This window comes from Aegilops tauschii, chromosome 3, assembly GCF_002575655.3.
Source record: "Aegilops tauschii subsp. strangulata cultivar AL8/78 chromosome 3, Aet v6.0, whole genome shotgun sequence".
NCBI lineage: Eukaryota > Viridiplantae > Streptophyta > Magnoliopsida > Poales > Poaceae > Aegilops > Aegilops tauschii.
The window spans coordinates 497,574,431-497,588,716 of record NC_053037.3 but is presented as its reverse complement, the minus strand read 5'-3'; the positions used below and the strand labels follow the sequence as shown (position 1 = coordinate 497,588,716).

The 14,286-nt window shown below is 43.5% G+C and overlaps 2 protein-coding genes across 2 annotated transcripts; one reads left to right on the top strand and one right to left on the bottom strand.

Moving 5' to 3' along the window:
• Window positions 1-7,062: 7,062 nt before the first annotated feature.
• On the top strand, window positions 7,063-9,269 carry LOC109752114 (uncharacterized). Its single transcript, XM_020310982.3, has 2 exons — window positions 7,063-7,370; window positions 8,750-9,269. Exons 1-2 carry the CDS (start codon window positions 7,078-7,080, stop codon window positions 9,060-9,062), a joined length of 606 nt encoding a protein of 201 aa, XP_020166571.2. The 5' UTR covers window positions 7,063-7,077; the 3' UTR covers window positions 9,063-9,269.
• A 617-nt stretch (window positions 9,270-9,886) lies between these two features.
• LOC109752105 (zinc finger protein STOP1 homolog) lies at window positions 9,887-12,211 on the bottom strand. Its single transcript, XM_020310970.4, has 2 exons — window positions 11,954-12,211; window positions 9,887-11,781 (listed from the first exon to the last, which is right to left on the bottom strand). Exon 2 carries the CDS (start codon window positions 11,661-11,663, stop codon window positions 10,101-10,103), a length of 1,563 nt encoding a protein of 520 aa, XP_020166559.1. The 5' UTR covers window positions 11,664-11,781; window positions 11,954-12,211; the 3' UTR covers window positions 9,887-10,100.
• Window positions 12,212-14,286: the final 2,075 nt, after the last annotated feature.

Here is a 14,286-nt window from a genome sequence, read left to right as displayed (position 1 = left end):
ACCTCTCCGACAATCGGAGTGACAAATCCTAATCTCGAAATATGCCAACCCAACAAGTACCTTCGGAGACACCTGTAGAGCACCTTTATAATCACCCAGTTACGTTGTGACGTTTGGTAGCACACAAAGTGTTCCTCCGGTAAACGGGAGTTGCATAATCTCATAGTCATAGGAACATGTATAAGTCATGAACAAAGCAATAGCAACATACTAAACGATCAAGTGCTAAGCTAACGGAATGGGTCAAATCAATCACATCATTCTCCTAATGTTGTGATCCCGTTAATCAAATGACAACTCATGTCCATGGCTAGGAAACTTAACCATCTTCGATTAACGAGCTAGTCAAGTAGAGGCATACTAGTGACACTATGTTTGTCTATGTATTCACACATGTATTATGTTTCCGGTTAATACAATTATAGCATGAATAATAAACATTTATCATGATATGAGGAAATAAATAATAACTTTATTATTGCCTCTAGGGCATATTTCCTTCATAGACATGACCGAGACACATCTCCGGTCAATAACCAATAGCGGAACCTGGATGCTCATATTGGCTCCTACATATTCTACGAAGATCTTTATCGGTCAAACCGCATAACAACATATGTTGTTCTCTTTGTCATCGGTATGTTACTTGCCCGAGATTCGATCGTCGGTATCCTCATACCTAGTTCAATATCGTTACCGGCAAGTCTCTTTACTCGTTCCGTAATACTTCATCCCGCAACTAAATCATTAGTCACATTGCTTGCAAGGCTTATAGTGATGAGCATTACCGAGAGGGCCCAGAGATACCTCTCCGAAACTCGGAGTGACAAATCCTAATCTTGATCTATGCCAACCCAACAAATACCTTTGGAGACACCTGTAGAGCATCTTTATAATCACCCATTTACGTTGTGACGTTTGATAGCACACAAAGTGTTCCTCCGGTATTCGGGAGTTGCATAATCTCATAGTCTGAGGAACATGTATAAGTCATGAAGAAAGCAGTAGCAATGAAACTGTAACGATCATAATGCTAAGCTAATGAATGGGTCTTGTCCATCACATCATTCTCCTAATGATGTGATCCCGTTCATCAAATGACAACACATGTCTATGGTTAGGAAACATAACCATCTTTGATTAACGAGCTAGTCTAGTAGAGGCATACTAGGGACACTTTGTTTTGTCTATGTATTCACACATGTATCAAGTTTCCGGTTAATACAATTCTAGCATGAATAATAAACATTTATCATGATATAAGGAAATAAAATAATAACTTTATTATTGCCTCTAGGGCATATTTCCTTCAGTCTCCCACTTGCACTAGAGTCAATAATAAAGGAGACTGGAGGAAATATGCCCTAGAGGCATAATAAAGTTGTTATTTATATTTCCTTATATCATGATAAATGTTTATTATTCATGCTAGAATTGTATTAACCGGAAACTTAGTACATGTGTGAATACATAGACAAACAGAGTGTCCCTAGTATGCCTCTACTTGACTAGCTCGTTAATCAAAGATGGTTAAGTTTCCTAGCCATAGACATGTGTTGTCATTTGATGAACGGGATCACATCATTAGAGAATGATGTGATGGACAAGAGCCATCAGTTAGCTTAGCACTATGATCGTTTAGTTTATTGCTATTGCTTTCTTAATGACATATAGATGTTCCTATGACTATGAGATTATGCAACTCCCGAATACCAGAGGAACACTTAGTGTGCTATCAAACGTCACAACGTAACTGGGTGATTATAAAGATGCTCTACAGGTGTCTCTGATGGTGTTTGTTGAGTTGGCATAGATCGAGACTAGGATTTGTCACTCCGTGTTTCGGAGAGGTATCTCTGGGCCCTCTCAATAATGCACATCACTATAAGCCTTGCAAGCAATATGACTAATGAGTTAGTTGCGGGATGATGCATTACGGAACGAGTAAAGAGACTTGCCGGTAACGAGATTGAACTAGGTACGATGATACTAACAATCGAATCTCGGGCAAGTAACATACCAATGACAAAGGGAACAACGTATGTTGTTATGCGGTTCTGCAATTGGTTATTGATCGGAGATGTGTCTCGGTCATGTCTACATAGTTCTCGAACCCGTAGGGTCCGCACGCTTAACGTTCGATGACGATTTGTATTATGAGTTATGTGTTTTGATGACCGAAGTTTGTTCGGAGTCCCGGATGAGATCACAGACATGACGAGGAGTCTCAAAATGGCCGAGACATAAAGATTCATATATTGGAAGGTTACATTCGGACACCGGAATGGTTCGGGTCGTTTCGGATAAGTTTCGGAGTACCGGGGGTTACCGGAACCCCCCGAAAAGTTATTGGGCCTCATGGGCCTAGTGGTGGAAGGGAGAGGGCCGGCCAGGAGGTGGCGCGCGCCCCCCTTGCCCCAATCCGAATTGGACAAAGGGAGGGGGCGGCGCCCCCCTCCTTCCTTCTCTCCTCCTCCTCCTTCCCCCTTCTCCCACTTGGAATAGGAAAGGGGGGCGAATCCTACTAGGTTTGGAGTCCTAGTAGGACTCCCCCCATGGCGCGCCTCCCCCCTTGGCGGCCTCCCCCTCCCCCTCCTTTATATACGTGGGGAGGGGGCACCCTAGAACACACAAGTTGATCTTTTAGCCGTGTGCGGTGCCCCCCCTCCACAGTTACACACCTCGGTCATATCGTCGTAGTGCTTAGGTGAAGCCCTGCGTCGGTAACTTCATCATCACCGTCGCCACGCCGTCGTGCTGACAAAACTCTCCCTCGGCCTCAACTGGATCAAGAGTACGAGGGACGTCATCGAGCTCAATGTGTGCTGAACACGGATGTGTCGTACGTTCGGTGCTAGGATCGGTCGGATCGTGAAGACGTACGACTACATCAACCGCGTTGATAAAACGCTTCCGCTTTCGATCTACGAGGGTACATGGACACACTCTCTCCGTTCGTTGCTATGCTTCTCCTAGATAGATAGATCTTGCGTGATCATAGGAATTCTTTTGAAATTACTACATTCCCCAACAAAAACTTCTGCAGCTCGGTCGCTTGCGGCTCGCCCTCTAGTGCGTAGGTAAATCATGGCTTTTGTCGTTCTATCTTTTGTGTTCATATTTTAGAAATATTTTGAATACATGTATTAAACTAAATTTACTTAAAGAGATTTCAAACTGCAAATTTGAAAAATGTCAACATACTATTAAGAAGTTGTTAGCGCACTTTTAAAAAATGTTGATAGGTTTCAAAAAATGTGGATACAATGTAAAAATGTTTGCGTAATATATAAAAAATCTATAATATGTATGAAAAAAATTAATCATGTAGTATTTGAATATGTTAAGCGTGTATACAAAATATTCACATGCATGCAAAAGTGTTTCATATGTATAAAAAATGTAGACATCAAAACATATATCTGAAAAATATTACTCATGTATTTGTAAAATGTTATACATGTATAAAAAAAATGTTACTCATGTATACAAAAAATGGAGAATTTGTAGAAAAAATAGACATCAAAACATATATCTAAAAAATGTTAATCATGCATTTGTAAAATGTTAAACATGTATAAGCAAAAATGTTTCTTATGTATACAAAAAAAATTACAATCTGTATGAAAAAATAAACATCAAAACTTATATATGAAAAAAATGCTAATAATGTATTTCTTAGTTGTTTAATGAGTATAAAAAATATTCATATTGTATACGAAAAATGTTCAATCTGTATGAAGAAGCGAACCAATCTGTGGTTGGATGGTTAGGAGGACAGTGGTATCTCCAGCCCACCAAGGTTCAAATCCTAGTGCTCGTATTTATTCTGAATTTATTGCAAGATTTTCGGCGATACTTGCTTAGTGGGAGGAGACGTTCCCGTCGACTACGAGGCGCCTACGGTGTCTTCGTAAAATCTTAAGATGATAATGTCCGCTCAGTCTCTCGAAGGTGCTCATAGGGATACAGTGTGCGTGTGTGCGTCCGCGGAGGTGAGTGTATGCGCGTATACATGAGCGCTTGCGTCTATACTATGTTAAAAAAATTGTATGAAGAAAATTAGAGTTCGAGACATATACTTTTAAAAATGTTAAACATTTATTTTAAAAATGTTAACACGTTTAAAAAAATTCTGTTCTAGAAAATTCATGATGTATTAATAAAAATAGACATCAGAAATATAAATTTAATAAAATAAATTCTATATTTACAAAATGTTAGAAATATACGTAAAAATGCTTCTAATATATAGAAAAATATACATTGTGTGTGGAAAAATATTTATTGTCATTAAAAAATATCCAGCATGTATTTAAAAAAATATTTACTATGTATTCAAAAAATTGTTCTAAATATGTATTTTAAATATGTACACCGTCCATTTAAGAAATGTTCAACGTGTATCACCAAAAAAATTCATGTATACAGTAATAGTGTACATTGTGTACTGAAAAATAGGCACGCGTTGAATAAAAAAGTAACCGATGAAAATCGACAAATAAACAAAGAGAAATGAAGGAACCAATGAAAAAAAGTAACAATGAAAACCGAGATAAAAACAAAATAAAAAACCCTAAAGATAGATGAAGGAGAAAACAAGAAAGCCCAATAAAAACCGAGAAAGAAACGAAGGAACCGAAGAAACCGTAGGAAGAAAGAAAGAAAAAAATCAGTGAACCGAGAAAGAAAGAAAAAGTAAAAATAAGAAATCTGAAGAACAAAAGAAAAGCGTGAAGAAACAAAGAAAACCAAAAGGAAAAGAAAAAGAAAAAGGAAGAAAAAACGGAAAAATCCAATGAACTGCACAACGGTCGAGCGGCCAGAAGCAAGTGAACAAAAAAGGAATACCAAAGCGGGGCGGCTAAAAACTATGGAGGGTAAAAACACTTCAGGCGAGACGAGCTTCCATCGAGACCAACTAGTTGACGAGTTGCGTACGCGTTGGCTGTGGCTATAGGCACCGACCCCGAGCGCGTGTGGAAGCACCTCCACCTTCCTTCCGACCGTGAGGCTTCCGAGCTTTTCCGGGCCTCAACTTCGTGGACGCTTGGTGACGGCTACACTTGCAAATTTTGGCGTGATCACTGGCTCCAAGGGCAGTCCATCTCCGAGATCGCGCCAACCCTACTTACTCATATCCCGCGTCAGCGCCGGAACAAGAGACTTGTCTGCGAGGCCCTCTCAGATCGTTGTTGGATCACGAACATCCATGGCAACCTTAGTCCTGCGACAATCCTCGAGTATGTGGAACTTTGGAGGCGTCTTCAGGGGATAACCCTCTCTAGCGAGCCGGAGCGGCTTTCTTGGAAATGGACCGCTCACAGCACTTACACGGTGAGCTCTGCCTACAGAGCGCAATTCATGGGTGCCACTACTTCGCCCCACTGACACATCATTTGGAAATCTTGGGGCCCCACCAATGCAAAGATCTTCCTATGGCTGGCCTCTCTCGACCGTTGCTGGACTGCCGAATGTCGAGCGAGACACAACCTCCCCCATGACCCCGCCAGCAAGCTATGCGATCAAGAGTACGAGACCCTTCATCATCCGCTCGTGGGATGTGTCTTCTCCCGCACCATCTGGCATGAGGGCCTGGCCTGGTGTCGCATGACCATGGAACCCCCGGACGACACGCTCAACTTCTTCGAGTGGTGGATGACCGCCACACCTAGTGTGCCCACTTGCCTTCGCAAAGGTCTTTATACCATGATCATCCTCACAGCTTGGGCCATTTGGAAGCACCGAAACGCGGCACTCTTCGACGCTGCCACCCCATCCTCAACCAAACTTATCAACGACATCAAGCAGGAAGCTACACTATGGGCTAGAGCCGGCGCCAAAGGGCTCGAAAGAACACTCCGTGTAACCTGAACCTTACCTTGTAAAGGCTGAGCAACCTCTCCTGCTCAACTTAGCGCCTTCAAGGTCGCCATTCATGTGTACGGCACCGAAGGATGCTGCCCCTGTAACTTCTCACCCTAATCTATCAATAGAATGATAGCAGCCTTTGCGTATTCGAGAAAAAAAGAGCAACTGGTTGACGGGCGCTCCTTCCAGAGCAACGATCACTTGCGGTGGGCTGAGAGCGTGCCACTTGGCGCGCTTTCAGCCGCCGCTACGTGTCGCGCCCTGGTCCCTTCGGATTTTCTTTTCTTTTATTTTTTCGCACGCGTTCTCGGCTTTTTAGATGGATTTTTTCCGGATTTTTTTTCAACTTTTCGGTTTCCCACCTGTCTTTCTAAGCTTTTCGCCCAAATTTTTTTGATTTTTTTGTGCGAAAAAACACGTTTTTTTTGCTTCCTTAAGAGGCATGATTTTGCTTCCGTGCCTCTCGAAAATGAAAAAAATACGTTTTCACCTTTTTTTTTCATGAGAGGCACGGTTTTGCTTCAGCGAGAGGCACAACCGTGCCTCTCAGAAACGGAAAAAAAATATGTTTTCTCTTTTTTTTGCGAGACGCATGGTTTGCTTCTTGAGAGGCACGGCTTTGCTTCTGTGAGAGGCACGACTTTGCTTCTGTGAGAGACACGACCGTGCCTCTCAGAAACGAAAAAAAATATTTTCTTTCCTTTTTCCTTTCGTGAGAGGCATGTTTTTGCTTCCGCGAGAGGCACGGCCGTGCCTATCAGAAACGAAAATAAAAACACGTTTTCTCTTTTTATTTTTTTCACGAGAGGCACGGTTTTGCTTCCCTGAGAGGCACGGCCGTGCCTCTCGGAAACGGCTTCCGGAAAGGAAAAGAAAACATGCTCCTAGTTCGATTTTTTTGTCCGGTTTTTTTGTGAAAAAAAGTTTGGCAAAACCTATTAACATGGGATCTAGTTTTGAATATCTCGACGCGAGGAGTCCAGCATTGAAAACTGTTTGAGATTTGGACGCACGGTTTAAGAGATAAAACATTTTGAATAAACAAATCTAAAAAATGCTCTGGTTGTGGGAAGAAGGTTAATTTTTGAAAGGAGTACTCAATTAGTGATTTCGCGCTGTTCGGCTTTGGCCCGAGACTTTTTACCAACCAAAGTACTCTAGTTTAGCCCATGCAAGGTACCGAAGTAAAGCCCATTAACAGCCCACATGTGGCTGTTCCCTGATTCTGCGGTGGCAGAACATATAATGGCTGTTCCCAACCGGACCTGTTTCTTTTTGTTGCCAATTTCCTCCGAGGCCGTCTTCCCCTCCTCTCTTCCCCTTCCTCTCCGGAAGGTCCTGACCTACATCTCTACCGCCGGCCGTGCCTCCGCGTCACCGCCGACGCCCTCGATCGTCCCCCCTCCCAACCCCCTCCGCCGTCTCCGTGCCCGTTCCTCCTCGTCGCGTCCCTGCTGTCTCCGCCCCGTCCGCGATTTCGGGCATTGGGGGGTTTTCAGGTATGATCTTGTTTTTGCCCAGTGATTCCTTGAAACCCCACCTGACTTCCACAATTTGTGGGTACACCTGCTCACACCAGGCACACCATCTAGATCCGCCCCTGGCTGGGTCTCAAAATTTTGATTGCGGTTTTTTTCAAGAGTCGTCACGGTAGCTTTCTACTCCCTCCGTTCCTAAATATTTGTCTTTCTAGAAGTTTCAAATGATGACTACATACGGAACAAAATGAGTGAATCTACATTCTAAAATATGTCTATATACATCCGTATGTGGTGACCATTTGAAATCTCTAGAAAGACAAATATTTAGGAACGGAGGGAGTAGTATATTTGTTCGTCGTGGGGAACAATGGGGCATTGCATGCTATCCTTGCCTGTTTTGATACAAAAAACTGGCGTCGGCCCGTTGTGTTCATCTTCGCTGGAATAATTTATGCTTGTATCAAATAACTCTGATGCCCAGTTACTCAAATAGTATGTTTTCTCTACATCCATTTATATAGGGCCGAATTTAGGAAAGCTGGAGAAAATTTAGGAATTCGTCCGTTATCAAAGTGTCCATTAATCGCTGGCCGAATTTGTAAATCTCCTGTACCAATGCACTCTAGGAGAGCTGGAGAAAATTTAGGGATTTGTCTGTCATCAAAGCATCCACTAATTGTGCTAATCCCTTCACGGACTTTTCTTGCTTGTGCTAACCACAAGGTAGATGCCCCAGTTCTCTGAAGGATATGCTTAAAATTTTGTCATTATCTTTTTCTTTAACAATCTTCCAAGATCTGTTGTTTATGTGGTTTATTTTCCATGTTACTTTCTGGATTGCATGATGTTGTGTCAATTAACTCCTCGAAACCGTTGAACTTGCATATCAGTTATTAATTAATACTCACATATTGCCATTTTCCAATGGTTGAGCTAATGCAATCTGGAACTGACGCTGATAATTATGATAAAATATTTTCAGGAAGTAATTTCAATTGCCTGATATGCTTTCTTTTTTTGCTTACTCAAACAGCAGTCTTTGCTAGTAAATAAAATGCTTGGGCTTGCCATTTTTGTTTGGCTATGTTTTTTTCAGAATCCAGCCCGGAGTTGTTCTTTATAGTTCAGCTGAGAGGGAGAGTTCGAACAGCGAGCCAAAATATATTAGTCATGAAATGAGGGGGCTAGTATCAATTTATTCACTGGACTCTTGATAATTCAACAAGTTAATAAGTTATGTAACTAAAAGAGATCACAGCCCTCATTGACCTCATAAGAGCTTCACCTGTGGCTCTTTGTTTTGCCTGTCATCGGATACTACAACACAAGCCTTTTGCTTGATAGAATTGTGTACTTATGCTGAAATATTGTTCTGATAGTTGGCTCTTCTGTTGCAGTAATTTCAGCTCTACCATAATCATGAGTCTAGCTTGTCTCGTATGCCATGGCATGAGCAGCCCTTCACAGTCTTTCAGAAGCTATTCAGTCTCAAGCTCAGAGGAGGAAAACAGGTGTGGAGCTGCTGTTGCCTGCCTATCGCGGAAAATTTTGGCCGCAGGACCTGCTAACCGTGTGGGAACCTCAAAGGTGACACCTGTAATGGCCACTGCACAAGGCATCGAGGGTGCTCCTCGCCTTCAACGGAGCCGTGCTGTTTCAAGGGATCTTGTCAGGGACTGGAACTTCGACGAGATCGTTATTGGGAACTAGAGTAGTAGGGTGCCAGCAGTTATCCCCAGGCTGGACATTGGATTATTATCTGGCACGAGTTGATGTACATTTTCTAGTATACATCTGGATATCTATGTACTATATTAGTACGCGCTCAATCAAAGAGCAAATTGTTTAAGAGTTACTGGTTACTACCTATAGAGACTGCTCCTGGCTTGTTATATAATTTGCCGATTTGTGTAGTAAGCAACCATTTTTCTGTTCCCGCGTCTGGATGATAAATCGAATCTACCAAGTCTAGAGATATTTTCAAAGCCTATGGATGGTGGTGTGTGTTGATGTCAAGTGTCCATCCATGAGGGCCATGGGAAATCCAGCTATTTAGTTTCGGTTTATTTTTTAGTATTTTTTATTTTTTTGGCTGGCTGTAAGAGCTTTGTTTGTTTGCCTTGATGTGGTTACTTGACCTGATAAAATATTCTGACCGAGGATCAGTTGATGCGCTGATGCATTCCTAATGTTATTTCCCATGAAAATGTGACAAAGTTTAACAGACTGCTCCAACAGAAATTAATTTGTCCAGGAGATAAATTTCAGAACAGGTGCAGTTCCCAGTAAGATAAAAAATGATAGTCAAATATTTCACCGGAAGAGGTAAAATTGGGAATAAAAATGGCCCTAGTACGGTACCATTATGGATTGAACAAAACTATTCTTGACTTCTCTGATATCTTGATCTCCATCTTGGCTTTTGCTCAGCTGGGATTGCATTCGATGTTTCACTCAACCTGGAAAAAAAATATTTTGTTGTTCTACCACCGTGCTACGACAATATATTGATTGCACCGGGGCACCAACGCAGATAAAGAAAACGATATACATATTTAACAATTGTGACTTTCAAATCTATATGTAAGTACTTGATCATTATTGATGACCACAAACTAAAAGTACACTTAAGAAAGAGGCATGGACCAAAATGGCTCCCTGAATAGAGGAAGAACTAAGACGGTCATACATATAACATTCATACATAACGATCGACACCATCATGGTTGTCAACGGTGACGAGCTCCATTAGCTGTCGCCACTAAGCTGCCCAAAACTGCACGACCCCGGTCCTGAAGGCAGGAAGGAGAAGGGGTTCTCAGAGATGTCGAATCCAGGGCGAGCAAAGTCATCGAGGGCACCGAAGCACGGGTCGAAGTTCAAGGGCGAGAAATAACCACGTGTGTCATCGGCAACTTTCATGTCTAGATTCGGAATACCATCAGACGTGCTGCCTGGGAAGTTATACCCTGTGCTCGCCACCATGTCGTCCATCGCCTCGCTCCCCTGAGGCTGCTCCAATGCTCCTGATGCTTTGATATCATCCATTGGAAGAGCAGGTGTGTGCCCTTGGAAAAGCGCGACATGCCCGAACAGCTTGTCTTTTCTTGAGAAGGTCGTTCCACATGAGCAGAGCCACTTGTCACGCCCGCAGTGCTTCTCATGAGTCTTCAAGTCAGCAATGACTGAGAACTTCTTGGTGTTGCATCGGCTGCAGGTATACCTCTTGTCACAGTGGCTTCTCTTGTAGTGGTTCTTCACACACAAGATTGTCTTGAGAGGCTGGAACTTCCTGTGCTCTTTGTTCCGCTTGCAACCGACATATGGGCACGAGTACCTTGTAACTGGTGTAGGATCTGAGCCAGAATCTCTCATGGGTTTGGCAAGAGCTGCGGGAGTCTTGTACTCGTCTCCATGGCCCCTCATGTGCATCCTTAGGTTAGCATCCCTCTTGAAACCCTTGCCACATATCACACAGAAATGAGTGTGTGGTGCTAGAATTTCCTCCTTCTCCAATTGCAAGACCACATAAGAACCAGGGGGGAGGTGCTCTGCCTCGCCACCATCATCGCTCTCCTTCACGTCATGGTCTTCCATCGGAACCGGCTCAGGTCCTTCCCCGACACAAGGATTTGGGCATTTGATCAGATCATCCTTTTCATCATGGGCTGTGTTAAGGGTATTCATCAGCTCCTCATAGTCAGAGGTCTTGCTAATGTCATTAACCACCTCCTCCCTGATTGTGCTTGGCCGCTGATTCACGATCGAGCCAAAGCCCATGGGAGAACCAGGCGTGTTGAGCTGCCTGACCGCTGGATTGCTGCTAAGGAGCGGGGTCTTCATGGAAGGAAGCATGGAGCCGGCAGTTGAGATGAGCTGAATTATGATGGAAGTGAGATCGGCGGTGACGAGCTGCTGCTTTGCAGCAAGCTCGCAGGAACCACCAGCATCTTGGCTCCCTCGGTTACCCATGGACTGCACGATATCTTTCACCTGCTTGATCTTCTGCTCAAGGAAGGTTAGGTTGCTCAGCATGGCCTGAGGATCCCAATCAGCCACAGGATTGTTCTGTGGAGGATTCGGTTCAAACAGATCACACGCTTTAGCCACACTGTCATCAGGAAGGTAAAAGTTGGAAGATTGAGGGCCAAAGAATGGGGGGTAGCCAGGGATTGACTGGCCAGGTCTTGCAAAGCAAGACTGGTCCATGGAACTGAAACGAACACCCTGTTGGCCAGGTTCAGTGTTCCCTGACGCGTCGCTTGCCATCGACGACGAAGCTTTCATGGAAATTTCTGAACTTTTTCTCATGCAACTTTCAGTTTAGATCCACTAGACCTCAGATTACAATCCAGTCCGCCCTCTCTTCTATCTCACACGATCTTCCCCAAATGAGAAATTGATAATAAGACAGGAAAAGCATCAAACCCTGCAGGTAAAAAGTAAATCATAAGAACAAGAAATTGAACACGGCAGCAGCTGCCAAACTAGACGTATGGAACTAATCCGTAGGCATAGACAGATCTGTAAGCAGAGGACCAAGATCTACATGGCCTGCCGGGTTTAGCTAATCACCGGATGAAAGCAAAGCCCATACATACCTCAATGGCCAATGATTGCCGGACGGAGTGGAAACGGCGGGGACCCGGCGAGGAAGAACAGGGACGGCGGTGGCCGGCCGACGCGCGTGGGAGGTGGAGGGGATTGGGGTGGTCGGCGGCGAGGCTGAGCTACGGCGCGGCGGCAGCGTTGGAATCAGGGGAGAAAGAGGAAAGAATGGTACGGGAAAGCGGGGATGAAGTCTATAGCGTGGTGGAGGAGATGGAGTTTGACTCTGGAATTTTAGAAGGAGAGAAGATATTTTTTTATTCCTTTTATTACTTAATAACTAAATAAATGAAAATACTTGGAAACATGTAAAAGTCTGCAATTAATATGTTTTTAAATAAAACATGTATATAGAATGTTCTATATTTTTATTTTATCATGGCACAAACTGTAGGATCCCCGCGTGCATGAGTTGTATGCAACAATTTAGGAGGTAAAAAATTCAAGCTTGTGATGTACACGCATGGAAAAGAGTGAATTGCTACGGTCATGTATACTAGTGGCAACAACATATGGCCGCCTCGTCACTCCACATAGATAAAAAAATATTGAAATGGTTGTTCGAGCCTAACTACACCCAATGCATGCCATGAAGTTCTTTCCTTTTTTTGCTTTCCTCTTTCTTTGGGGGCGGCGGCGATTTTCGACGATCGCTATCATTCTGTTTGTGAATTTATTTTATTATTATTGTTAGGTTTGGAAATTGTAATAGGGAAGTACATAAAGTTGCTCATGAGCTTGCTAGGTTGTCTAAATTGGTTTGAGAAATCTCCGGTTGAAATTGTACCCTTCCTCGTTGACGATGTAACTATTATTTCCAATGAATAAAGTTTGATATGTCTTGTTTAAAAAAACCTCCCTCTTTCTTCTTGCATCCGGTTCAAGCAAAATTACAACACTTGGATAGCCATGTCCATGGATCTGGGGAATGATGCTCCGCCCCATACTCTTTCCGAACAACTCTTCGTGCATCTCCAAGGCTGACTTCAAAATCGGACATCATATCCCTCAAAAGACCGATGGGGACCAGGGTCCGGATAATGATGCGGGAGAGCCATCCAACCCTTAATCACAAAAGATGTCCATTTGTTCAGTTGGAAGAAGAGAGAGGTGAGAGGGGGACCATGCAGGTGATGGATATGTGTGAGAAAAGAGAGGGGGACCACGTGATTCCTTTTTGTTGGTCAAGTGGATATCCGGACTTGAGCTTCACTCCATTAGGATTTGGCAACAGCATATGGCCGCCTCGTCACTCCACATAGATAAAAATATTGAAATGGTTGTTCGAGCCTAACTACACCCAATGCATGCCGTGAAGTTCTTTCCTTTTTTTCTTTCCTCTTTCTTTGGGGGTGGCGGCGATTTTCGACGATCGCTATCATTCTATTTGTGATTTTATTTTATTACTATTGTTAGGTTTGGAAATTGTAACAAGGAATTAAATAAAGTTGCTCATCAGCTTGCTAGTTTGTCTAGATTGGTTTTAGAAATCTCCGATTGAAATTGTACCCTTCCTCATTGACGATGTAACTATTATGTCCAATGAATAAAGTTTGGTATGTTTTGTTTTAAAAAGCTTTCCTCTTTCTTCTTGCATCCGGTTCAAGCAAAATTACAACACTTGGATAGCCATGTCCATGGATCCGGGGAATGATGCTCCGCCCCATACTCTTTCCGAACAACTCTTCGTGCACCTCCAAGGCTGACTCCAAAATCAGACATCATATCCCTCAACCGACCGATGGGACCAGGTCCGGATAATGATGCGGGAGAGCCATCCAACCCTTAATCACAAAAGATGTCCATTTGTTCAGTTGGAAGAAGAGAGAGGTGAGAGGGGGACCATGCAGGTGATGGATATGTGTGTGTGATGTGTGGTTGTGGGGAGAGAGGAGAGAGAAAAAAGAGGGGGACCACGTGATTGTTTTTTGTTGGTCAAGTGGATATCCGGGCTTGAGCTTCACTCCATTAGGATTTCGACATGGATTGAATGGACGGAAATCCTAATGGGATGACTAGAGCTTGATTTGCATCGATGACATGACTAGCAATGCGTTCACGTCTCCTTCGCGGGCTAAGGAGGCACGCCTGCTCTCACAGAAACGGGTGATTAGGTTCCTCCTAGTAGTTGCAGATGTCGGTTCTCGTCACCTTTGGGTGCCTTCTGACGCCAATGAGGTAGGGGAAACCCTGACCTTGGTTATATATGGAGTCTCTAGTCACTTAGGTTTTGCTAGGCTAAGTCTAAGTGTTTGACTGATAGTGGTGAGGCGATGGCGCCATCGACGGCGAGGAATAAGTTCTCCCCTTCCTCTCCTCATTCTAG

Bases quoted from the DNA above. Each gene is read 5' to 3' on its own strand.
- LOC109752114 (XM_020310982.3), top strand. From the start codon at position 7,078: ATGTGGCTGTTCCCTGATTCTGCGGTGGCAGAACATATAATGGCTGTT. The intron at 7,371-8,749 runs GTATGATCTTGT...CTTCTGTTGCAG, and splicing joins GGGCATTGGGGGGTTTTCAG to TAATTTCAGCTCTACCATAA.
- LOC109752105 (XM_020310970.4), bottom strand. From the start codon at position 11,663: ATGAGAAAAAGTTCAGAAATTTCCATGAAAGCTTCGTCGTCGATGGCA.